Genomic DNA, 27332 nt, shown 5'->3' with positions numbered 1-27332 from the left:
TTGCTTTAGTTACATTTCAGCTTTTAGCGGAAGTAGTTTGCATGGTGCACAAACACAATGCTTTGCTATCCAAGTTCTGGTGTTCTTTAAAAGAGCACTGACTCATCCTAATTGATGACATATCTTTGCCAGTAGGTGGAGCTATAGTGACAGATTTGTAAATCAAATAAACTGCAAATGCTGGAAATCAAAAATAGAAACAATCTCAAAGGGTCTTTAGCTCTGTTTGTCTTCCCACAGGTGCAGCCTGACCTGCTGAGTATATCCAGCACTTTGATTTTATTTTTCATTTTCTGACAAAGTTTGTCCCTTGAGCTATAATGCGCAGATTGAAGGAAAAATGCAATAATTTGGTGCTGGCCTTCCAAAGCACTTCAGATCTAATCATGTCTTCAATAATTAACTCCTGTACATTATGGCTCAAAAATTTAATAACATAAAACATTTCCCAGCAATGATTGAAAAATGACTGCACAGAATAAAATCCAACATTGACATTTCCAGGGTATTTTGTGTCACACCAAAAAATCAACTGAACATTTCTCAAAGTGATTCACCTTTACTGACATAATTCCCACAACATTTCCTCATGTAATGCTACTTCTAAAGTATTACAAGGGAAATTAATCTATGTTGTCCTGGGTTAATATTGGATGGATATCCCATTCTTGTATTTAACAATTGTTTCTGCAACACCCCAAAAAGGCATTGATGTTCCCGATTACTGGCACTTTGATGTCTAGCCTCCTGGACCTTATGAATGTTTCTTTGCCAAATTCAAAGTTACCCATCCATCCGATGTTCCAACCACAAACCTTTCAATCCTCTGAGGTTCCACACCTGTGATCACAGCTCCCAGCTACACCTACTTCTAGCCATGACCTATGAGTCAGACTCTCTTCCTAGCCCCAATCATTCCCACTCAAACTCCACTCGGTTATCTACTTTGATAAATTAAACTCGACACCCCAATCCACCAAACTCCACCAATAGTCATCCATAGCTTCCTGACAAAGCCTAGGTCTGAACAGAATGTTTTTAAATTATACTCTTTCAGAAGCACAGAGGACTTAGATCTCACGTGTTACTAATTTGCAGAAGAGGGCCCACAACTAAAATAGTTGTCAGACTGCTGCTGCATTCCCCATCTAGGCATAAATCTTTAACCTCATTTTCAATCCTATTGCTAGTTTACCTTGTCCCAAAAGCTTAATAACATAAAGCAGGCCAATTCTAACATCTGTTTTACCCCATTTGTAGTATTAATATATCCATAAAATTAGTCTTGAATGTAATGTAAGAGAATTAATGCAAAACAATATTATTGGTGACTCTGTACTATTGCCTCAACAGCTTTGCATATTAGAACCCAAATTTGCATTCAGGTACATTTTTTTTCCAATTTGGTTCACAGAATTCATCACAGAATTAATTTGTCTGAAGAAGGGTTTCGACCCAAAACGTCACCCATTCCTTCTCGCCAGAGATGCTGCCTGTCCCGTTGAGTTACTCCAGCATTTTGTCTCTAACTTCGATTTAAACCAGCATCTGCAGTTCTTTCCTACACAGAATTAACTTGCTCTGCCTTGAAATTTATCATGAACTGAAAAATTGGAAATCATTCTCTCTGCATGGTCTATGGAAAATGCTTTTTAAAATCCATTTCTGCCATATTTCTTCCATTCATGTAACCTTCCACTTTTTCAAATTATGCCTACCCTCTGTTTCTTATTACTACGCCAACCTCTATCCATATCATGATGTTTCTTCCCACCATTAGACATGTGGAAATTCAATTTGATGCATCTCTTTAACCATCAAAGTTCATGATTAATTAGAGTGCTACAAAACACAACAGATTATTGCAAAATCTTATCATCAAATGAGTAAATATTTCAGAATATTATTTAAAAAAATGAAATTTGAGCTATTTACTTAAAATCAATAGCTCAGTTGCTATTCCCTTACATTAATACCAATATTCCTTCTAATTTACCAGGAGCATCAACAGTAATAATAATAATATTATTGAAGCCTACATTTATGGCCTAATGTTCCACTTTTTTTCTGTTTTTTCTCGAGGCCATAGAAAACAATCCATTCAATTAGATGAAGCTCTTGAACAGATTCGTGGTTCATTTTATATGTCAACTTCTCCATCATCTGCTGTTGCAAAGCCCACAGTCTTCACAGGGTATGAGTTTTCATTTTGTCAATTGGAATGTCCTAAGATATTAGAACATTGAAAAGCGTAAGCCATATTAAGCAAATTGTTTAAAGTTCTGTGATAGAACACTATTTTAAGATTGGGCTGTCTTAACATAGTCAACAATTTATTCATTATTTTTCTTCTCAACAGAATGAAAGAAGTGCTTTAAAGCCCCATAAAAACAATGGTTTGAAAATTGACTCCTTTCCCAAGTTACTAAATGAGTATCTAATTAGGAGTGGAATTTGAGGTTTTTGTATGTTCAAAATACAGTATTCTGTGGAAATTAATGATTTGTGGTCAGCTTTTCATTTTTCAAAAATAGTTAAAACTGAATTTATCATCCTGTTTGAGAAGAAAAACAGTCAAAATCTATCGCACTGTTCCTTTTATGGTTTGTGCATATATAAAACTTACTATGTTACTACTTTATAATTTGTGATAAATTAGTTCTATTCATTCATTCAAAGCATATTTTGGGGAAAGGCTGGTGGGGATAATGATTTCACAAATATTTCCCCACTCAGTTCCTTACTTATAATAATATTCAGATTATTGTGAGGTGAAGATCTAGTGTTTACTTCAGCTGAAATGAATGGGAGGGAATAATTAGAACAGGATGCATAGATACTTCAGTATTCAGAGAGTCATAGAGTGATACAGTGTGGAAACAGGCCCTTCGGCCCAACTTGCCCACACCGGCCAACATGTTCCAGCTGCGCTAGTCCCACCTGCCAGCATTTGGTCCATATCCCCCCAAACCCCCTACCTGTCTAATTGCTTCTTAAACGTTGGGATAGTTTCTGTCCCAATGACTTCTTCTGACAGCGTGTTTCATACATCCACCACCCTTTGTGTGAAAAAGTTACCCGTCAGATTCCTATTACATCTTTTCCCCTTCACCTTAAACCTATGTCATGTATTTATTTTAAAGTTTTGTATTTTGAGCCCATAAAACATAATTTTGCTTAGTTAGGAGCATGACAGCATTAATGTAAATCTTTTTTGCAGTAGTAATTTTCACTAAAATTCCACCGAGAATAGTGTGTTATTTAAGTGTTCCGATTTCTTATCATTTTTTAAATCATTTTTCTGAGCAACTGCCTTATGCCTTCTGGTATTCCTTTTCAACCACAAATTATGAACTCTCAACCTTGCAATAAAATTGGCTTTTTTTAAACCAACTGTGAACAGGTAACATCTAAGAAGAAGCAAATAAACAAATTATGAAAGGGAGCTTAGATGAGTTATTTAACCAAAGGAACCTGCAGTTTTATATATAGTGAAACAATGTATAATCTCAGAAATGTTCAACAGATTCATACCAGTTATGTGAGCAGATCCAGGTTTCTAAAAGTTTGGACCAATTATGACAGATCCAAATATTCTGGAAACAAGTAGAAGATTTATATTTGAAACAAAAACCAACAAATGCTGAAAATGCCAAAGCAAAAGCAAAAAATGCTGGAAGCACACAGCTGGTCAAGTAACATCAGCAGGATAAGAAACAGAATTGATGTTTTAGGTCAAGGACCTTTCATCAGAACCAAAAATGTAAGAAGAAAAATGTTCTAAGATGCTTAGAGAGAGAGTGGAGAGAAAATATAAAATGTCTGTAATAGGTTACAGGTCAAAGGTCTAATAAACGGTCATTGACCCAAAATATTGACTGAGAATTTCCAGCATTTTAAAGATATCTGCAGTTTTCCTTTGATTTCCACAAATCAAAGTTGTCATATTAATAAATATTTTAAAACACAGTGCCCAATAGGCCCTTATGGTTGATGAAGGTATTTTAGGTGTAAGGGTATTTCTTTTGCAGGTGGGCTGGACTGATGATGAGTGTATGGATTCTCAACATCTCCCAATTTACAGGGTTTTTTGGGGCATGGATACAGCTATGGTACACATGTGCATGTCACAACAGACCCCAGACGGTATTGATGAATATGTGGTGTTGCTCATAGTCTGGGATGGTTGTTCATTTGTTGATTATAGTAAACTGGGGGCATGCAAATGTAAGAAAGGTGAGGGAATGTAAGTAGTATTCATGCTGTAAATATGTATAAAATTGAATGCTTTTGTGTTTTGATGTTTTGCACCAAATTACATTTCACAACCATTCTTTATAGAATAAATCTTGTTATTTTTACAAAAATGCTTCACATTGTATGGATGGAAGAAGGCATCTATCCTGCATTCTACCCACCGCGTGTTACTATGTCACTGATATGCAGCTCCCTGAAAAAGCCATATTAACTAAATTCCACTATACTGCTACTTTGGCATGCATTATACAGTATTTGATCATGTTTTCAATGATCTGTTATGGTGAGCAAAGTATGATTTATAATGTGCCTTGTCTCTAATATTGATATTTTAACTAAGTTGAATTAAACCATTAATTTAGATTCCAGAACTAAAATTCTGACTAGAGTGTAGAAAGAATAGTCTTGCAAATAATTTCTTTGGAATTGCATTTCTAGGACCACTAGTTTATCTCCAAAACCACCAACTCACAGGCAAGCGACAAATGTTTACCACTACAAGAGCCAACTTTCAGCGGCTAAGGCTTATGCCCAGCTTATGCAAGAGAAAAGTGGTGTAAATTTGAAAAACAGTCGGTTACGCTTTCAGCAGGAGCTGCAGGAGACACAGCGTCTCCTGGGAGAGCAACAACTGAATAGTTTACAGGTACAGTGCAAGTTCATGGGTTTCTTTCAAAATGAGCTTTTTAATATTACAAAGAATTAGGGAAGATTGAATTAAGTGGAGCTAAATTTGATAGACTCTGTAGATGTGCATTGAATTGTAATGCAGAATGGAACCAGGCCCATTCAGTGTAATGAAGCAGCAAGACAACCTTATATTGCTTGCTCTTTTTTTATAACTGCTCCACATGAAAAGTACTGGAGGTGCTGTTCACCGACTGGACAATTAAACAATGAATCTTCACCAGCAGCTTTGAACTAATCTAAATCTCTTGAGGTACATTATGATGAGAGCAGTTGCTGATAGATGTGCATGAAAGGAATCTGCTCTGAGAAATCTAAGAATGACATATTCAAGAGATCAATTCCAAAATATCTGTTCTGCAGCCTGCATGAAGGATCATGGAAAATCTATAAGACAGGAGCCTATTTGACCCATTATGTTCACACAAGTCAAAAGGAAGCTGCCAGCCTAATCCAATATTACATCGAAAACCCTACAGATCACTGTTCTTCCCATACACTTCCTACTACTCTTGAAATGTGATGTGAGTTTCTGCCTCCTCTGCTCATTCACGCAATAAATTCCAGGCTCATAGCACAAAAACATCTGCTCATCTACATTTTCAAGCAAGTCATTTATTTATATATATATATTTATATATATATATATATTTATATATATATATCCCAAAGACCAGAGGTCCCAACTCTGATCCCTGCCAAACACCAGAGGTCACAGACCTCCAGTCAGAGAAATACATCTCCACCACTACCCTCTGGCTTCTATTGCCAAGTCAATTCTGAATCCATTTTACCAAGTCATCCTAAATCCTATATATCTTAATCTTCTAGATCAGCCTATCACAAGGGATCTTGCCGAATTCTATGTAGTCAAAATCAACTATTCTATGCTCAATCATCTTTATTAAGTCCTCACCAAACTCAAATCAAATTTGTACGCCATGACTCCCCCCGTACAAGCCATGCTGACTGCCCCAAATATCCCAACCAAGCACATCTCCAAACTCGTGGAACTCGGAGTCAGCACTACCCTCTGGGTCCTCGACTTCCTGACCAACAGACCACAATGAGAGACGATAGAAGACAAATCATTCTCTACAACAATCTTCAATGGTGGTGTCCCCCAATGATACATTCTCAGCCCCCTACTATACTCATGACTGCAGCCAAATACCAATTAAATTCAATTTATAAGTGTGCAGATGACACCACTGTAGTGGGTCAGATATCAAATAATGACGAGATGGATTACGGAAAGGAGATTGAGAATCTTGTAACCTGGTGCCAAGATAACAACATCTCTCTCAAAATCAACAAGACAAAGGAGATTGTCATTGACTTCAGGAAGGAAAACAGTATATACATGTATGCATTGATGGCGCCAAGGAAGAGATGGTCAAAATTTTCAAGTTCTTTGGAATAAATATCACCAGCAATTTGTCCTGGACCAGCCGCAAAGAAACAATGGCCAAGAAAGCACACAAACTTCTTTAGAAGGCTTAGGAAGTTTGGCATGTCCCTAACAACCCTAACTAACTTCTACAGATGCGCCATAGAAAGCATTTTATTGGGATGTATCACAGCAAGGTTTGGGAACAGCTCCATCCAAGACACCAGAGATGGTTGAGCATTTTCAGATAGATAGATAGATGGATGGATGGATGGATGGATGGATGGATGGATGGATGGATGGATGGATGGATGGATGGATGGATGGATGGATGGATGGATGGATGGATGGATGGATGGATGGATAGCTCTTAGCAGTGAACGTTGATGATGAATACATAATGCAACTTTCAGAAAAATGGAACAAAGAGAATATCAACAAGATCTAAACACACAACATGTTTCTTATCCCTTAAGTTCTTAGTGGACTTGAAACATGGATTAACTTGCCAACAACATCTATCGCACTGAAGAGAAAAAGCCCAATGTCTCCAAAAGATCTTCCACATAAGTAGGAAAGTCATTCCACTGACACTTGTGTTCTCGCCAAAGTAAATGATTCTCAGGCATGAAGTCTACAGATCTGGGCATGGTGTATGGGGACCCATCTCTTAATTTACAAAACAAAGATCCTGTAGCAGTCAAACAAAATACTACAAATATACATTGAAAGCAAATCACACAAAAGCAAACATAGAAATTAAGAGCTGAGAAGAGCAAAGTATCAACAACTTTCTGTGAAGCTAAAATCTTAAAATGAAGCTTGATTTTAAAGAGAAATAGCTTGCCATGAAGCTGGAAAGAGAATGAATGGAAAAGGAAGGGTTGGCAATCTTGTTAGTGGGCAATTTCTGAGGAATGATCACTTCACTAACTTTCAATTCCTAGACTCCATGGCCTCATCATTACCATGGACGTCCAGTCCTTCTACACCTCTTTTCCCCACCAGGAAGGTCTCAGGGCCCTCAGGTCCATCCTTGAACAGAGACCCAATCCTCCACCAACACTCTCCTCCCCCTGGCAGAATTTATCCTCACCCTCAACAACTTCCCTTTTTTGACTCCTATCACTTCAATCTGAAGAAGGATTCCAACTCAAAATGTTGCCTTTCCACATCTTCCGGAGATGCTGACTGACCCGCTACATTAGTCCAGCACCTTGTGTTATTTTTTGTAAATCAGCATTTGCATTTTCTTGTACCTGAGGATGGATTTGTGGGTCCAGGATTGAATTAATGTGTCATTCTGGATCCATTAGTGAACCACGACAGAGATCATTGTCAAATAGAGGATCTCTGATGACCATCTGACATTGGCCCAGTCAGAAGATTATATTCTTCAGGAATTACGCAGCTCAGTCATTGAGAGATTCACATTTGCAAGATGCTTTTAATTATTTTCCCCAAGAAATGGTTGCTATTGTTCCCCTCAGTCCTGTTTAATGTGGGAGAATATTATTGTCAATGGAGGGGTGGTGGTGGAAAGAGTGATTTTAATTGATGCAATGCCATGAGGCATTTATAGTCTTAAACCTGTGTTACAACTCGCTCCTGACGTGGGCCAGTGTATCTCCCCACTTGCCAGAACTACATAGATCGATATAGATTTATATGCACTCTATACAGTGTACTTTATAGATCATTATAGATTTATATACACTTAATAAAGTGTACTTTACAGATAAGGACAGTATATACATAAAGACAGCGATGAAGATTAAGATATTAGCTGAAGCATGTATAGGTTGAATTTGCCTCTTTCTGATAATAGTGACAAGTAGAACTTTTATCCATTGCACGAAGCCCCACCTATTTTTCAGAGTTATAGTTATTGAAACATGCAAAATATGATCCAATCCAGATTCTTGAGGCTGTAAATAATTGTACTAGAAATATCACTGCAGCATCTGAAGGATGTGCCATTTGAAGAGACAACAAACTCTGTTTGAGAGAGTATAAGGGATTCATTATAAACCTTCCTGATCCCATTTACTCTATGTTTACACTATTTTATACAAATGATTCCAAGTATTTATAGGAAAAAAACTGCAGATGCTGGTTTAAATCGAAGGTAGACACAAAATGCTGGAGTAACTCAGCGGGTCAGGCAGCATCTCGGGCGAGAAGAAATGGGTGATGTTTCGGGTCGAGACCCTTCTTCAGACTGAAGAAGTCTGAGGAAGGGTCTCGACCCGAAACGTCACCCATTCCTTCACTCCCGAGGTGTTGCCTGACCCGCTGAATTACTCCAGCATTTTGTGTCTACCAAGTATTTATATGAGTAAACAGGAGCAAAATTGCAGTGAATCAGAATCCCAACTTCAGTTGGCAAAGGAAGACACGGATCAGCAAATCCAGAGTGGAGCTGGGAAAGTGTGGGCATGTAGGAACCATGGGCTAGCAAGCCCAGTCGGGCATAGTCTGGCCCACTGAATTCCATTTTGCAACTTGTTCAATCGTTTACAGACATCACAGGCAATACTTTTTATTTGTCGCTAACATTCAACTGTGTTGATTCTTTAGTATGCAGGAATATTTCATATTTAAAACAGGGTTTAGAAATTATGATTTACTGTTAAGAACACAGTATTAAAAAAGGGTGTAGATGTGAAACATCTATGAACAAAGAGTTGGCTCTTTATTCCCGATATAGAAAAAAAAAAGTCTTCTAGTTGCATGCATGAATTCACTGTAAGTTTCCTTTCACTGAAATCAATATAACTACCTTTATAAACTTGTCAAAATGTCCATTGTTTTATTGTGAACATCCTTCACAAGAACCAGTAGGTGTAGTAAATTTTTGATAAGAATCTATTTCCAGACAGATGGTCCTAATCTTACATGTAGCAGTGTCAAGTTGTTTTTTCTTCAACAAGCACTGGGTTTACACTACTTTCGTAGACAATTACCTCCTGCTGCAGATCTCATTTATGGTCACAGTCACACTTTCTTTTTGGCAACATGAGAAAATGCTGTTTGTAAAATTATGTTTGACAACTATTAAAAGTAACAAATACTTCAGATGAGATGAGATTGATGCAAATCTTCAGAGTAAAGAAGTTTACAATATTGTATTGGGTGTGGCCAATGTAATGAGATCCCAAGAATGTAGTTCACAGAAAAATTGGGCTAATACTATCACTTTTCGTTTAAAGCTCGAGTCAGTGAAATATTTCAAATTTTGTGAGCTAGTCATTGAAGCATATTTTAGGCATTATTCACACTTCCAGTAATTGGATAGTGCAACAGCAAGAGCCTTTACAAACAAACCATGCTTGTAGAGTAGTCATCCGATGACACATATCCTTCTGCAACACTGTTGGTGCTAATTTGAACCGTCAATGAGCTGAAGGCAACTGTGTTAAATATGCATATGAAATCCAAGATTTAGCATTAAGAAGCTTAACCCACCCACATCATCAGTTACATCCAGACATTTTTGGAGATCACGTTGCAGTTGGAGATATTAAAATTTTGAAAAATTGTAGAAACAGAGTTTGTAACTGGAATGTTAAGATACTGCATGGGTATCAGACATTTGTGGTTTGTTGAGCATGCCAAATGCTATGGATCATGATATAGAAGGCATAAGGCCCAATGAGGAAGAGAATGGTGCAATGCAAGGGATCATGTAGAGAAGGCTCTAAACTCCAACCACAAAAAGTAGCTGATGGCAGTTCTCATTCCTGCACTTCGCTGAAGACCAGTATCTCAGGAAATGTCCTTTATTTTTCACGTGGTGGCTGGAGTTGCCTGCCACAGAAGCATAGCTACAGCCACTGGAAATGACCAAAACCATCTTGCTCACGGAGCTAATGGGGTTAGTTGGTAAAAACTGCCTCCTATGATCCTTCCTGGCTGAAGATTCCCCAGTAGAGAGGTCACAGAAACTCCTGTTGTATGGAGAACAGAGTTCATATTTTTCCTGGTAATGATAAGGTGGTGGGTGTAAGCAGTTTGATGATTGCGAGCTTCCCTGCATTTCAGGGAGCAGTAGATTACACCCATATTGTCAAGAATGTGCACCTTTGCCTGATGTAATTTTCCTGCATTTGAAGACCCTTGCTACATAGTCAACCTTCCAACAGCGAAAATGTTCTACATACCGTATACATATTAAATCCAAGGAAGAGGCATATAAATTGGCCAGAGGAAACAGCAAACTGGAGGACTGGGAGCAATTTAGAATTCAACAGAGGAGGACAAAGGGGATAATTAAGAGGGGGAAAAAGAGCATAAAAGAAAGCTTGCTGGGAATATGAAAAATGACTGTAAAAGCTTCTCCAGATATGTAAAAAGGAAAAGATTCCATGAATGCTTTAATAACTATTTTTTTGTATACGTTCTAACTTCAAAACCATCGGAGGTTTTCTCCATTTAAGCAAATGCTAACTTTAAAAAATAACAGAAAAGAAAAACTGAATTATGTTGCATGCATTTATTTTGAATGTATTAATACAATTTGCAAATCACTGGCAGGGCTATTCCTAACTGGCATTCGACTAAAGAGGCAGTCAATCTAAATGGTTGATCTGGTGTCACGTATCAGGCAGACCAGTTAAGTAAGGCAGGTTTCCTTTTCTGAAAAACATTAATGAACCAGATGAGTCTTTATGATAATCCAGGAATTAACGTTATACTGAGACTTGTTCTTTATATATCAGTCCATATGTTACTTGATTTCTTGAATCTGATTTCTCATCTACTTTGTGGTGGACTTTGAACTTGCGTTCTAGATCAATGATCCAAACCTCTGCCTGTTAGTCCAATAATTCAATGTTAAATTTTTAGTGACGCCATATAACATTCCGACCATTAACCTTTGACACTACATATTATATTTTTAGAGTCACGTTTAAATATTAAGAGAATTTGAAAGAGGTTAATTTTTAAGTATGGACCATGCTTGGGCAACCCATTTGACCACTGATTACTTTTAAACAAGCACTTAATGGTTGTTATGCTCTTTGGGTTTTGTGGATTTAGAAATAAAATCATAATAATACTATTTTCACAATGTGCAGTAAAATCCCTGTGTGTTAACGTGCAATTAACAATGCAACTTTTCAAGTTATTTGATTTTTGATTGTGTTGTGGGTTAGTTGCAATTTCTAAAATTCATAAGGTTAAACCTAATCTAACTAGAAAATAACAGGAGATGAATAAAGGATATAACAGGTGTGTAGGAATGCCAGGCAGGGCAAAGAGAGATAAAGAATGTTACTTTGGATTTGATAAAATAAGTGCTTGTACAAGGCCATGAGAGTCATATACTCAGAAAGTACAGAAACAGGCTCTTTGGCCCAACTTGCCCTTGTCGACCAAGCTGCTCCATCTACACTCGTCCTACCTGCCCACGTTTGGCCCATATCTCTCCACCAATGACACATTGGTAAAGCCAGGTTTGTGGATCCTCGGTTTTCTTCTTCTGAAGTCAACAATCGGTTCTATGGTTTTACTAATGTTGAGAGGAAGGTTGTTGTTCTGGCAACATACAATCTGACGATCGATTTCCCTCCTCTACTCTGACCCATCGTTATCCATAATTCATCCAACAATGGTCAGGGAAGATGTAGTTGAAACTATGTCCGGCTATACAGTCATGGGTATAGAGTTTGTAGAGCAGAGGCCAAGCACAGCCTTATAGGTGCATCGATTTATTCACAAAATGCTGGAGTAACTCAGCAGGTCAGGCAGCATCTCGGGAGAGAAGGAATGGGTGACGTTTCGGGTCGAGATCCTTCTTTAGGTGCATCTGTTCTGATGGTTATCGAGGAGGAAGTGTTGTTGCCAATTCATACTGATTGGTGTTCTGATCATGAGGAAGTTGAGGATCCAGTTGCAAAGGGATGCACAGAGACCCTGTTCCCTAAGCTTGGTAACAAGTTTGGAGGGAATGATGGTGTTGAATGCCGAACTGTGTCTATGAACAACAACCTGACGTATGTATTTTTATTGTCCAAGTGGTCCAGTACATAGTGGAGAACCAATGAGATTGCATCCTTCATTGTTCTATTGTGGCAGTAGGCAAGTAGTAGTGGTTCCAGGTTCATGCTGAGTTAGGAGTTGATAGGCACTATAACCAACCACTCAAATCACTTCATCACCACGGATGATATTGCCATTGGTCAGTGGTTATTAGGCTCACTGGTCAATAGTTCACAGGCTTTTCCTTGCAGCCCTTCTTAAATAGCCCTTCTCAAATGCCCTTCACTCTAACAGGAACATACGTGCCTTGAACTTTTGTCATCACATTTTTAAAAGCATCCCACTTTCCAGACATTCCTTTGCCAGCAAACAACGCACTCCAATCAACTTGAGTATGTTCCTGACTCTAATACCATCAATGTTGGCCTCGCCCCAATTCAGAATTTTAACTTGTGGGCCCACCCTGTCTTTATCTATTATCTATATCTATAACTATTTTAAAGCTAATAGAACAGTGGTCCCAAAAGTCTCACCCACGGACATCTCAATCATTTGCCCATCCCAATTTCTTAAGAGTAGATCAAGGTTTGCCATCTACATGTTGCCTGAGGAAATTTTCCTGAACACATTTGACAAATTCTATCCCGTCTAAGCTCTTGGCACTGTGACAGTCCCAGTCTATTTTGGGAAGGTTAAAATCTCCTACTATGACAACCTTATTAGTCTTGCAGCTGTCTGCAATCTCCTGGATTATTTGCTGTATTTGGGAGCCTACAGTACATTCCCAACAAGGTGATCCCCTTTTTATTTCTCAATTCCACCCACATAGTCTCACTGGACAACCCATCAGAAATGTCATCTCAGACTTCTGCTGTGACATTCTCCTTAATCAATAAAGCAACATCCCTTCTCTGTTACCCTCACCTCTATCTCTCCTGTTACATCTGTACCTGGAACATTAAGCAACCAGTCTCTTAGCCAGGTTTCCATAATGGCTATAAAGTCCCAGTCGCATGCACCTATCCATGTTCCGTTCATCCCCCCTCCCCATCAGGCCTCACGCATTAACATAATGCAAGTCAATCCAACAATCTTTCCTTGCTTTGCGCTGTGTTCCTGCTTATTTTGCCGACTGAACTTTCATTATGTTGCACTCGCAATCCTGCCTGCCAGGATATTGGTTCACCTTCAGTTCAGGTGCAACCCATCTTTCTTGTACAGGTCATCTCTGACCAGAAGAGATACCAATTGTCCAATAATCTGAATCCCTGCCCCCTGCATGAACTCCTCGGCCACATATTCATCTGCCCTATATTCCTGTTCCGACCCTGGATAGCATGTGAGACTGGAAGTAATCACCAACCTGGAGCTCCTGTTTTTTAACCTTTTGCCAAACTCCCTATATTCACTTTGCAGGACCACATCCCTTTTCCTACCTATGTCGTTTGTGCCAATGGGCACGACAACCTCTGGCTGCTCATCCTCCCCTTGAGAATGTTGTGCAGCTGCTCCAAAACATCTGGACCCTGGCACTTGGGAGGAAAACACCATCCCAGAGTTTTGATTGCTGCCACAGAATCCCCTGACTGCCCTTCTAACTAGAGTCTCCGAGCACTGACTTCTCACATCCTGCATGAGTAACTGCGACAGTCTACCTGCAGTCACCACTGTACTAAAACCAAGAGAAAGAAAAAGTGCAACAATCACTCCTAAGAAACAGCAGACTGTAGTTTTATCTCTTGCCTCCCTCTGCTCAGCCTTCTTGCCAAAGCTTCTTGAGTCTTTTGAAATCTCCAACTATCAAAAAAACATTATTTTATTTAAAAACGGAATTTTTGACCAACCTTAAATACCACATAAGTTATGGGAGCAATTAGAGCTGAAGGGATAAGAAAAATGGAAAAAGAAACATACCTGCATATACCAAAGAAACATACCATAGCCTCAACTTTGCAAGTAATAAACAATATTACTGTTGTAACTACAACTAAAATGGAAGTTAGTAAAGGATAACTTACAATGCAAGTTGAATGAAGAATGCATAGTGTTTTTATTTTCTGATTTACCAGTACCTTTGGCTTCTTACACTACTCTATCTACATTAATTGCTTTGTTGGGTAGCAATTAAAATATTTCAAAAAACTATTTATGGGTAAAGTTTGTAAAAGGAGCAGCAGGGAAATAGATATGTCAAGGAATAGTGATATATGAAAATAGTTATAATGGTTGGAATTGGTTAGAGTTGACAGGGAATAAACAGAATTATTGTACCATTTATTTTCAAACAATACATATTTATTTATCAGATGAATATATTACCAGGCATTTTGAAGAATCTAAAACATTGATTAGAAGAACCCAGTAGTGGGAACATATCACAACAATTGAAGTTAAAATGGTCTAAATTTGAACTGACATTGCAAATATGTAATTTATATAGCTGCCCCAAAACAAACCCCTTTTCAATACATGAATTGCTGAAGAGCAATGTTCTGAAGCCAATTTACCATAGTCAGTTTGGACACAACAAATCAATGAATAATTGTCTGTTTTCTTTGCTGTGTTCGGAGGCCTAAGCCACTTCAGGCTTCCACTTTTCCTTCAAACGCTTTTTCAATATTTTGGACCGAAGAAATAGTCATCTTTGTTGAACAGCTGTTAAATAGTTACACATAATTAATTAGTTTAAGTAAATTTAGTGAAGAAAGGTGATTTTGTTTTATAGATAAGGCTTTGGGACCATTTTTCTTTGTAAAAAAAATAAACTGCATGTTTGAATTTCTCAGGAATTCCAAAATGAAATCAATCAACTTAATCAGACTCAAAGCTTATCGAGCCTTGACAGCCTAGAAATTGAGGAACAAAATGCTGTACACACATCATCTTTGAAACATTTTATTGCCTCTGGTAAAAAAGAGTTTTATCCTCTAAAAGCAGCACATATAAGTGCCTGGATTAATAACCTGGATAATGGCAGGACTCCTATTTCTTCTCCTGAGATTGCAATAACAAATGGAACTGAAGTTTCAACTATCGAAGAATATTTGACTGACAAGCAACACACATTTGCTTCCAAAAGTACTGAATCTAAATGCCTTGACTTAACCTCTGTTTCTTCTACTGAAATACATCAAAATGTATATTCAACCAAATGTAAAAACAGCAATCAACATGAAGAATCATATAGTAATTTCCACTCAGTACAAAGGCATCCAACGTCCATGGACTCTTCTGAATGTCCGATGGGCCAGTCTGCTCATTCTGCAAAGACTCCTTGCATTGCCTGGTCCTCACCAGATCCAACACCCAGAGAAACAACACAACCTTCAGGAGTGAAGGACGGATTCGAATTTGAGCACCGCAGAGAGCCTGCATCAATTCATCCATCAAAACTGCCTTCAGCAACGCCTATCTCTTTAGCCTTAAGTCAGGTGTCACAAATGAATCGTGGCAGAGAAAAAACTGACAGTATAAAAGATAGTAAAAAAATCCAACAAGCACACCAAATGACATGTGTTAGTACAACTAGTAAATCTCCTCATTCTCTTCTCACTTTGAACCAAAACACTGAAAATTACAGTGAAACTGAACAAAACCAAACTTCATTCAACAAATATAATCTTAAAGTCAAAATCAGCCATGATTCTGTAGCAGCCAGTCAGAATCCTGTTTCGTCTCAAGCAACATTTCATTCATCTGAATCTGATTCTGGAATTAATATCACAGAAGGAAAAGAAAATGAACCAATAACATATTCGTCAATGTCCAGTAGCAAATTAAAAGTTAACAAGAATTCTATCCAAGAAAACAAAATCAAATTTTTGAAGGGGATACTTAAGAAAGTATCAAAGTATGGAAATGGTAAAAACAAATCTCCATTATCTGCCAATAATGTGCTCAGTATTCACATTGCATCCTCAATCAGAGATAGCGTGGAGCTTAAAAAAATGAAACAAGTGGAAACTGATAAAAAAACAACAAAGAAAAAGCTGAGATGGCTGGATGAGATTGACCAAATCAACCATTTTAAGAAGGGGGAAGATGAAACTATTGGAGATGAAGCGGGAAGTACAACAGACGTTAAAAATTCAGGATTAACAAATCAGACTAAATTACAATCATCCAATTTTCCAAATAATGGTCATATTGTTAATGTTCAGTCAAATGTGAACAATAACAAAGAATCAAAATGGAACATAGATCAAAAGATTGCTGCAAATTATGACCTATCTGGCCATGAGTTGAATGAAACCCAGAGAAACATCACAATCGGAGAGCCTGCAATTTCAGAAACTGTTTCTGCGACTAATGGAATATTTTCAGATGTGTCATCTGATTATCATTTTACTAAACAGTCTTGGACAGTGCCAGGAACTAGAAACATAGATCACAAAATGAATGCAAGAAATAATATTACTGAACCTGAAAAATCTTCAGGAGGAAACGGGCAAAACAAAATGGTTAAAAGACCCCATTCAGCTAAAGTTTTTTCTGGTATGGGAAGCAAATGCAGGAAAGGCACCATAATCAAACCGGCATCCGGCAGTGAAATAATAATATCTCAGGGTAAAATCATGGTGCCCCACCCACCACCCAAACCACCAAATGACAGCAAGCAGCCTCAAAGAATATCTATCAATTATAATAGCAATTGCCAATCACAGATGCATCCGGTGCATGTTGTTGACATATGTTCCAACACACCGATGAAAAGCAAGCCATTAGATAAAGACATTGAACATGCAACAATCTCAGGCCTTCAGCCTCAGGTACATTCTTCAAGAAATAGGTATTTTAATATCACAGAATTTCCTTCCTCCTATTCAGTCCGCTCATATGAAATTGCTAATAAAGAAACCTATTCAATCAATGCTACACAAGAAGCAAATGTAACCAATGGCACCAAACAAGACATGGGTTATGGAGAGAACACTATACGTTTGGATTCCACACCAACGTATGAACAAATTGCACTGCTTTGGCACGGTGTGCGTGATGCCTTCGTACAAAGGGATATTACAACTGGTAAGAAATTATTAACATCCAATATTTGTGAAGGAATTTTTAAAAAAAATCTATATTATCTATCTTATACTACTAAAACTCAGATCTTGTGTTATATATATATGTATGCGCGTAACAGCGGTTTCTCTGATTTCGTCAAAACGGTGAACCGTAGCGCCACGATTTTTGCACCGCCTTAATCACCACGCGGTTATCTGCTGGAAAATTGTTTTTTATTTAATTCGGTCGCATGTTTTTTAAGTTACAGAGGTTTTAAAGCGCTCCCCCCCCCTAAATTATAGGGGGCGCTGTGGTGTGGATTTATTGAAGGTCTTCAGATTATGATGTCACAATGCCCCTGTGAGATGGCTGCTACATTGTTGCGAAAAGCGTGTGACGTCACAATGGACAAGCAGCTGCTATTGGGTGTCTACTCTTTACAAATTTACATTTTTTTATGAGAAGCACTTGGTCAAGTCAAGTCAATTTTATTTGTATAGCACATTTAAAAACAACCCACGTTGACCAAAGTGCTGTACATCTGATTAGGTACTAAGGAAAAAAATGAAATATACAGTGGCACGCAAACAGTTCACAGCACCTCCTCAATGAGCCTCAAACGCTAGGGAGTAGAAATAGGTTTTGAGCCTGGACTTAAAGGAGTGGATGGAGGGGGCAGTTCTGATGGGGAGAGGGATGCTGTTCCACAGTCTAGGAGCTGCAACCGCAAAAGCGCGGTCACCCCTGAGCTCGGTCCCCCATCCACGAAGGGGGACTGGGGAGGGGGACAACAGGGGTCATTGCGGAGGGGGCTTGGTGGTGGGGGAAAGAGGGGTACTGGGAAAAGGGGAGGTCCCCCTTCCCCCCTCAACCCCTTCATCCCCCCTCCATCCCCACTCCCTCCCCCCTCCTCCCCATCCCTCCCCAACTCCCTCCCCCCTCCCTCCCCACCTCCCTCACCCCTCCCCCCTAACTCCCCCCCTCCCTCCATCCCTCCCTCCTTCCCTCCATCCCTCCCTCCCCCAATCCCTCCCCCCTCCCTCCACCCTTCCATCCCTCTCCCTCTCCCCCCTCCTTCCACCCTCCCTCCCTCCCCCCTCCCGGTTACAATGGAAATCCTATGGGGACGGGCCCAACGGGGAAAGAGGGGTACTGGGAAAAGGGGAGGTCCCCCTCCCTCCCCCCTCCCCCCTCCCTCCCCCTTCCCCCTCCCTCCCCGTCCCCCCCTACCCCCCTCCCTCCCCTCTCCCTCCCCCCTCCCCCCCCTTCCCCCCTCCACCCCCCTCCTCCCTCCACACCTCCCTCCTCCCTCCCTCCCTCCCCCTTCCCTCCCTCCCCCCCTCCCGGTTACAATGGAAACCCTATGAGGACGGGCCCAACGGGGAAAGAGGGGTACTGGGAAAAGGGGAGGTCCCCCTCCCTCCCCCTTCCCCCCTCCCCTCCACCACTCCCTCCCCCTCCCCTCCCCCTACCCCTCTCCCTCCCCCCCTTCCCCCCTCCCTCCCCCTCCCCTCCTCCCTCCACACCTCCCTCCTCCCTCCCTCCCCCTTCCCTCCCTCCCCTCCTCCCGGTTACAATGGAAACCCTACGAGGACGGGCCAACGGGGAAAGAGGGGTACTGGGAAAAGGGGAGGTCCCCCCTCCCTCCCCCCTCCCTCCCCCCTCCCTCCCCCTCCCCCCCATACCCGCCTCCCTACCCTCTCCCTCCCCCCTTCCCCCCCTCAACCCCCCTCCCTCCTCCCTTCCCCCTCCCTCCCCCGTCCCTCCCCCTCCCCCCTCCCCCCCTCCCTCCCCTTCTCTCCCCTTCTCCCCCCTCCCCTTCCCCCTTCCCCCTCCCCCCTCCCTCCCCCTCCCTCCCCCTCCCCCCTACCCCCCTCCCTCCCCCCCTCCCTCCCCTCTCCCTCCCCCCTCCCTCCCCTCTCCCTCCCCCTCCCCCTCCCCTCCCCCCTCCACACCTCCCTCCTCCCTCCCTCCTCCCTCCCTCCCTCCCCCTTCCCTCCCCCCCACTCCCCTCCCGGTTACAATGGAAACCCTACGAGGACGGGCCCAACGGGCACACTTGTGCTACAAAGGGATATTACAACTGGTAAGAAATTATTAACATCCAATATTTGTGAAGGAATTTTTAAAAAAAATCTATATTATCTATATACTACCAAAACTCAGATCTTGTATATATATATTTTTTGGGTTTGACCTGAATTATTTGATATATTTATTTGTTCGTATCAGCGATTGCGGCAAAACGGTGAACAGTAGCGTGACGGTTTTCGCACCGCCTTAATCGCCAACCTCCCAAACGACTGGCCGTGATATTTTCATTTGATTTAGTCGCATGTTTTTTAAGTTACAGAGGTTTTAAAGCGCTGCCCCCCCCCCCCTTTTCAGGGGGGCGCTGCGGTGCGGATTTAGTCTTCAGCTTGTGATGTCACAATGCCCCTGTGAGATGAGCTCGAGCTGACCCCCCTCCCCCCCCCCTTCAGCGTGTGATGTCACAATGGACAAGCAGCTGCTATTGGGTGTCTAATCTTTACAAATTTACATTTTTTTATTTTTAACTTTTTTTTCAAGGTCTTCAGCTTGTGACGTCACAATGCTTGTGTGAGATGGTTGCCACATTGTTGCGAAAAGCAAATGATTGTTGTTTAAAGTTGTGTTTTTTATTGCAAGTCACTTAACATACACAGATCAGCATGGGGCCCCTATTCCCTCCCTCCCCCCCCCTTCCCCCCTCAACCCCTTCCTCCCCACTCCTTCCCACCTCCATCCCCACTACCTCCCACCCTCCTCCCCAACTCCCTCCCCACCTCCCTCACTCCTCCCCCCCTAACTCCCCCCCCTCCCTCCACCCTTCCATCCCTCTCCCCCTCCCCCCTCCTTCCACCCTCCCTCCCCCCCTTCTGGTTACAATGGAAACCCTACGGGGACGGGCCCAACGGGGAAAGAGGGGTACTGGGAAAAGGGGAGGTCCCCCTCCCTCCCCCTTCCCCCCTCCCTCCCCCCTCCCCCCCTCCCCCCCTACCCCCTCCCTCCCCTCTCTCCCCTCCCCTCCCCTCCCCTCCTCCCTCCACGCCTCCCTCCTCCCTCCACACCTCCCTCCTCCCTCCCTCCCCTCCTCCCGGTTACAATGGAAACACTACGAGGACGGGCCCAACGGGGAAAGAGGGGTACTGGGAAAAGGGGAGGTCCCCCTCCCTCCCCCCCTTCCCTCCCCCCCTTCCCCCCTCCCCTCCCTCCCCCTCCCCTCCTCCCTCCACACCTCCCTCCTCCCTCCCTCCCCCTTCCCTCCCTCCCCTCCTCCCGGATACAATGGAAACCCTACGAGGACGGGCCCAACGGGGAAAGAGGGGTACTGGGAAAAGGGGAGGTCCCCCTCCCTCCCCTTCCTCCCTCCCCTTCCCCCCTCCCCTCCCCCCCTCCCTCCCCCCTACCCCTCTCCCTCCCCCCTTCCCCCCTCCCCCCCTCCCCCCCTCCCCCCCTCCCTCCCCCCCTCCCTCCCCCTCCCCCCCTACCCCTCTCCCTCCCCCTCCTTCCCCCCTCCCCTCCCCCCCTCCCTCCCCCTCCCCTCCTCCCTCCATTCCTCCCTCCCTCCCCCTTCCCTCCCTCCCCTCCTCCCGGTTACAATGGAAACCCTACGAGGACGGGCCCAACGTGGAAAGAGGGGTACTGGGAAAAGGGGAGGTCCCCCTCCCTCCCCCCTTCCCCCATCCCATCCCCCCTCCCTCCCCTCTCCCTCCCCCCTCCCCCCTTCCCCCCCTCCCCTTCCCCCCCTCCCTCCCCTCCTCCCTCCACACCTCCCTCCTCCCTCCCTCCCCTTCCCTCCCTCCCATCCTCCCAATGCTTGTGTGAGATGGGTGCTACATTGTTTCGAAAAGCACCACTAACAGATCGCAGTGAGAAGCACTATGTGACCGCGAATGTTTCAAAACAAGCACTTAAAAAGCACTTATCTTTTTTTTACGTCTTTTTTTTTATTGCAAGTCACTTAACATACACAGATCAGCATTGGGCCCCTATGCTCGTGGGCCACCGGGGCAAGTGTTTCGAAAAAAGCACTGAGGGTGTGTCTGGGGGAGAGAGAGAATGGGGGGGGTCTGAGAATGGGGACTGGGGAGGGGGACAACAGGGGTCGTTGCGGAGGGGGCTTGGTGGTGGAGGAAAGAGGGGTACTGGGAAAAGGGGAGGTCCCCCTTCACCCCTCAACCCCTTCCTCCCCCTCCTTCCCATCTCCATCCCCACTCCCTCCCCCCCTCCTCCCCCTCCCTCCCCCATCCCTCTCCACCTCCCTCAACCCTCCCCCCCTAACTCCCCCCCTCCCTCCTTCCCTCCATCCCTCCCTCCCCCACTCCCACCCCCCTCCCTCCACCCTTCCATCCCTCTCCCCCTCCCCCCTCCTTCCACCCTTCCTTCCCCCCTCCCGGTTACAATGGAAACCCTACGGGGACGGGCCCAACGGGGAAAGAGGGGTACTGGGAAAAGGGGAGGTCCCCCTCCCTCCCCCCTCCCTCCCCCCCTTCCCCCCTCCACTCCACCCTCCCCTCCCCCCCTCCCTCCCCCTCCCCTGCTCCCTCCACACCTCCCTCCTACCTCCCTCCCTCTTCCCTCCCTTCCATCCTCCCGGTTACAATGGAAACCCTACGAGAACGGGCACACTTGTGCTAGTATATTACTAAAACTCTCATCTTGTATATATATTTGTATATTTGATTATATAGCAGTTTGTTCCCGAAATACAGCCAAAACAGTACACGATAGCGCAACAATTTTAGACCCATCCTACTCACCATTCCCCTGCGGTCTCGATTGATCAAGTTTTGTTACATTTTTAAAGCAATTAACTTAATAAACTTTAATAAATGCGCTTCTACCCCACCGCCGGGAGGTCGGGGAACTAAGGATCCCAGCATGCCCCGCGCCTGATCTTCCTCCCGTGGTGCAGAAGGTCAAACAAGATGGCCGCCGCAGTCGAGCTGCCACTGCAGGAGAGGTTAGCATCCAACGGGGGTTGCGCATCCGCAGGAGAGGTTTGGACCCAACCCGGACCCATGCCCGACTAGTCCTATATAAAAGTTGCATACTATAACATTTCTGAAATCAATTTTATCTTGTATGGATGTCAAGTAGCCACTTAATAGATATGATCTACACAAAGATATTAATTTTAAGCACATTAATCAAGCTTCATGATATGAAAGAATCACACTTTATTTGAAAACAAATTTTGAATTTCACACGATGCAATCTGCCATCATGGATTCAGCAGACAGCCATATGATGTATGTATGAATACATTAGGGAGCTCCCTTAAACTCTACAATTGAAGAACTGTTTTAACTAAGGATTCTGTGTGGCTGTAAGGTTGACAGAGTAAAATAGTCATTTAAAGCATAATTCCCCTGACTCCTGTACTCACTCTCCATCCTCCTTCCCCTCCTCCCCACACTATCTCTCTATTTCTCTTCCTCTTCTTCCTCCTCTCTTCCCCTCTCCTCTCCCTCTACCTATATTTCTCACCATTTTCAAAATCAATTTGCTTCATCTCAATCAAGCTTACTCACCATACCCAGAACACTAGAGAACAGGGGGTAGTTAAACCAGGACCAGTCTTAGATCCATTTACCTGGCATTTCCGTAGGTTCCATACTCCTTGCCAGGAGGTCATCCAACTAAACTTTTTAAAACTAACTAGACCAAGTGGACCCGTTGGGCCCAAACATCTCCTGCATTGGTGCAGCACCCTCTCCTGCCCCCTCCCCCCCCCCATCCACCCCCCTCCCTCCCCCCTCCTTCCCCTTCCCCCCTCCTTCCCCTTCCCCCCTTCCCCACACTCCATACCCCTCAACCCCCTTATCCTCCCTCCCTCCCTCGGAGATAGATTTAAACTTTAAAATGTGAATAACTTTTAAAATATAACACCGATTTCAATGAAACTTCCCTTAGCACCAAGGGACGACGGTGAGTAAGGTGGGCCTAAAATTGTTGCGCTACCGTGTACCGTTTTGGCTGTAGTTCAGGAACAAACAAACAAACAAACAAGAGTTTTAGTACATAGATTCAGAAGCCATTGACCCATGTAGCCAATAAATGGTAAGGTAAGATTAGGGGAATGGATTGGTGTAAGGGTTTTTAGGACCTAGAAAGGTACAGAGATAGGGAATAGTTACAGAGGAATTTAAAAACATTGAGCATTTTATTGTGCTCCACTGCTGCAATTATTGGGATGTCAGATTACATCAGTATCAGACCTTCATGTTGTATTTAATTTTAATTCTGCAATGCCAAAGTAAACTGATCGTCAAAGAGCACCTCACTGGTGTTTTTTATTGGCACCACCAACAAAAAGTATTTTAGATTCAGCCTAATATTTTTCCTCCATCAATGGATTAGTTGGAAATGTCATGATTCATTTAAAATTTAGATAAACGTATCACAAAGGATCCAGCTTCGTCGTTTTTTCCTTAGGAAAAGTTGGCAATATTGAGGCAGAGGTTTGTGCATTAACAGATTTGACCAGTTGATAATGTTCAACATTTTAATGTAGTATTGACCATTTTTGTTGCAGTCAGAACTTTACTTTCAAGGTTAAGAAGCTTATTTTGCCCATTGAAAATGGCAATAGAAGTAGATTCCAAAACCCTAGTCCACTTTTTAGACCACGAATTGTGCATAAACTGCTCTGCCACTTGAACCTTCTGCCTGTGTTCTCCTTATTTTAGTATTAACATGGCATAGATGTGCAGTGGAATCTTCCCAAGACACTTTATCCTGGCCACACTTGCCAATATGTGGTGACATCTGGGTAACACAAGCACTGATGGGACGCAATCTCTGGAACATACCAGAGTGCAAGAGCCGGTCATTTTCATTATATCAGAAGGGTCAAGGAATTTAACAATTTTCATATGTATCTTACCTTTAAAAAGTATTAAAGCTGCTTAAAATAATTTTAAAATACTTAGAAAACTTGAAAAATAATTAAAATAAAGTTCAGTAAGAGCACGTACAATCATTTGGAAAAAAAACAAAAGTACTTTTTAAAGTATTTAAGTATCATTTACCTGCTCTGTTTTGCAGGCTAAGAAACCCTATCAATATGAATAGGGCCTTTGTTCCTATGCCTGGTTGACCTATAGTTGGATCAGAGTGATAGATTCCCCAATGTAATGCTGGGAAATACTAAAAACCAGCACAACAGCATCAGTAAATCACCATCCCAGACATATAAGGGATCCATGTAAGTGTAGGATTTACTTCATTGAAATGGTTAAAAGTTAGTGGAGCCACCAGCCTCAGTCCTATATTCTTCATTTTATTACCAATTCAAATTTAATTAGTCAAGTTCTGAGCACATTACAGGTGCATATTGTTCAATAAATTAATAATGGAAATTAGAGGGATAGCTTGCGATATCATGCTGTACCAATTAGTGATTAATTGTAATTGGATTAACAAATACTCTGCTATTGAATTTAACAATCCATGGTTATGTCATGACAAAACTGAGACCACTGTCCACTTGTCTTGTTTTATGATTGTATTGGATGTGGCTCCCAAAATAACAAATACAATTCTTAAGGACTAGAAATATGTTAATAAATCTCTGAAAAATAATGAGGCTGTGTTATTGAAAATCGGGTTGACCCAGAATAAAGTAATTTTGGACACATGTTTTGGGCACTTTTGTGTCTCCATGCCCGTTGAGAAATTTGGCCCTTCATGTTTTCTGGGGATTTGTTTTCCGTGGTACTTTTTATGTGGTTAAACTCCCCCAAGTAACCTCAGCACTACTGCAATATATACAAAAAATACTTTGCAGTGAGATTGGCAAAGTTAATGATATGAAAAGGACAGATCTATTTTACATATTGAACAACCAGGTTTAACAAACTCTCTTTGCTCTGAAACTTTGCTGGTCAGGACATTCCTTCTATATAAACCAAGACAAAAGGATCTTTTCAGATCATCTGAGAGAACAAGTTTGTGATTTAAAGTTTCTTCGAAATGCTGAACGTTTGACAGAGCAACTCTCTCATTATTGCATTCACATGTCAGCCTTTGATTTTTAAACAAAAATCTCAGATATAAAACGTGGAAATCACAATCCTGTACCCCAGGACTCTTAGTATCTAAGCCAGAGTTGATCACAAAGCTATTAACACCTTATCGCCAATCTGTTTTATTGTGTTTGACTGGATTTTATATGGTTTCTCAGATTAACACAATAGTCAGACCTCCATATAACACAGGTAGTTGGCAATGGGAGAGAATCGTTTGTGGGTGTGTTAATCGGTTGAAGAGGTGTTGAAAGGGAGACCAAAAATGTTTTAGTAATGCACCATCATTCCTGATGCAAAAAGACCCCAATCACCCACTATAGCAAAAGAGTGGAGCCATGGAGAGTTAGCAGAATTTTGAGGTTGGTTGAAGGAAGATGGTAGGTTTGAAAATCAAAGGACAGCTGAAAGGTGGAGGATGTTTGACGATTCGGTGTAGTAAGGATCACCAGTGATTGAGGAGAAAATTGGGAGACTGAAGAGGAAAACAAAGATACAATAAAAATGGAACTGCAATGAAATGATCAAGGAACCTAGGAAGATGTGAAAGGGGTTAAAGAGAATTTAGAAGGGGTGTCAGGGGAGTGGAGATTCAGGTGTCAACAAACATTTTTGGCATGCCAGGAGGGAAACACTCGTAAGAACATTAGCAGGGAGTGGCCTCCGTGAATATGCGGATCATATGAATAAAGGACGGATCAAATTTGCCACTCATACGATCATATCTGTGATTACCAATTAAATTTTGGATGATATTCACTTGCATACCGTACAAAAGAATACTAAGGCTTGTATAAATCTACTGAGAAATACTACAATCTTTTTTTGTATCACACAAAACCTCAGGATAAAAATATATATTGAAAACATAGCTGTTAATCAATTTTTAAATACGGTGGCAAATGTTGCACAGTTTCATTTACATTCCATGAAGTATGTAAATATGAAGTGACATAAAATTTAATTTGAATTTTCTAGGTAACTCTCAAAACAGCTTATTATCCCGGAATAAAGACCATCCAACAAATCTGCAATCTCACCGCCCTAATGTCCCTCATTTGACCATAGATGGAGGCAACTTGTTGCATGGCACACAATCAGTTTCCAGAGTAGGACAATTATTTTCTGCTCCTTCTGGTGGTAAGAACATTTCAGTGGAATGTGATTATAAATAATGTGCATTACTGCATAAGATAAAATGCCTGGTTCATCTTATTTTCAGATAAGAGTTTTATGCAAACAAATGAAATGGTTACAACGAAACAAATGTTTTTTCTCATTGTATAAACATTTTGTTTATTTTAAAGTGTCTTGTAGTAGTTTATTAACTGTTATTAACTGTGCAGGATTGTTCATTTACCATATATTTCCAGTACCTATATGCACTGTAAATAAAATAGTTTTTTTTAGATATCAGATAGTATTCAACCCTAAGATGCTAGTCGTTGAGGAAATTAGATTATTCCAATATAAGAGTTATAAGCACGAATTGCAGCTATTCGAGCTTACTCCACCATTCATAAATGATCCTCTACCTTGCTTACCCTCATTTATCCTTTCCTCCTGACATTGAGCAAAGATCCGTTGATTTCAGCCTCTAATACGCCATATTTGGGCATCTACAACCCTCGTTGGTAAAGAACTCAATAGATTCACAACAGGTATGAATAAATAAATTTCTCTGTTTCTCAGTTATAAAGTCAGAGAGCATGGAAACAGGTCCTTTGGCCCAACTCATCCATGCAACTAAGATGCATGTCCCAATTCCCTGCATTTGATCCATATCCCTCTAAACCCTTGCTATCCATGTACCTGGAGAAAATGTCTTTTAAACATTATTACTGAACCTGCCTCAACCATTTCCATTGGCAACTTGTTCCAAATGTTCTAAATCCACCCGTAGAAGGAATGGACAGTCAACACTTCGGGTCGGGAACCTGCAGCCAACTGATGGT

General features: G+C 41.9%; 1 protein-coding gene across 1 annotated transcript in view; it reads left to right on the top strand.

Annotated features, from left to right (window-relative positions):
- cep126 (centrosomal protein 126) overlaps positions 1–27332 on the top strand; it is a 71823-nt gene that overhangs the window by 29852 nt on the left and 14639 nt on the right. Inside the window, exons 4-7 of the mRNA XM_078403155.1 lie at positions 2083–2194; positions 4696–4903; positions 15106–17344; positions 26356–26517. Coding sequence (XP_078259281.1) covers positions 2083–2194; positions 4696–4903; positions 15106–17344; positions 26356–26517 — 2721 coding nt within the window. The remainder of the gene's footprint in view (positions 1–2082; positions 2195–4695; positions 4904–15105; positions 17345–26355; positions 26518–27332) is intronic.

This window comes from Rhinoraja longicauda, chromosome 7, assembly GCF_053455715.1.
Source record: "Rhinoraja longicauda isolate Sanriku21f chromosome 7, sRhiLon1.1, whole genome shotgun sequence".
In the NCBI taxonomy this organism is placed as follows: domain Eukaryota; kingdom Metazoa; phylum Chordata; class Chondrichthyes; order Rajiformes; family Arhynchobatidae; genus Rhinoraja; species Rhinoraja longicauda.
The sequence above is the reverse complement of the archived record's forward strand: the minus strand, read 5'-3'. Positions and strand labels throughout refer to the sequence as shown.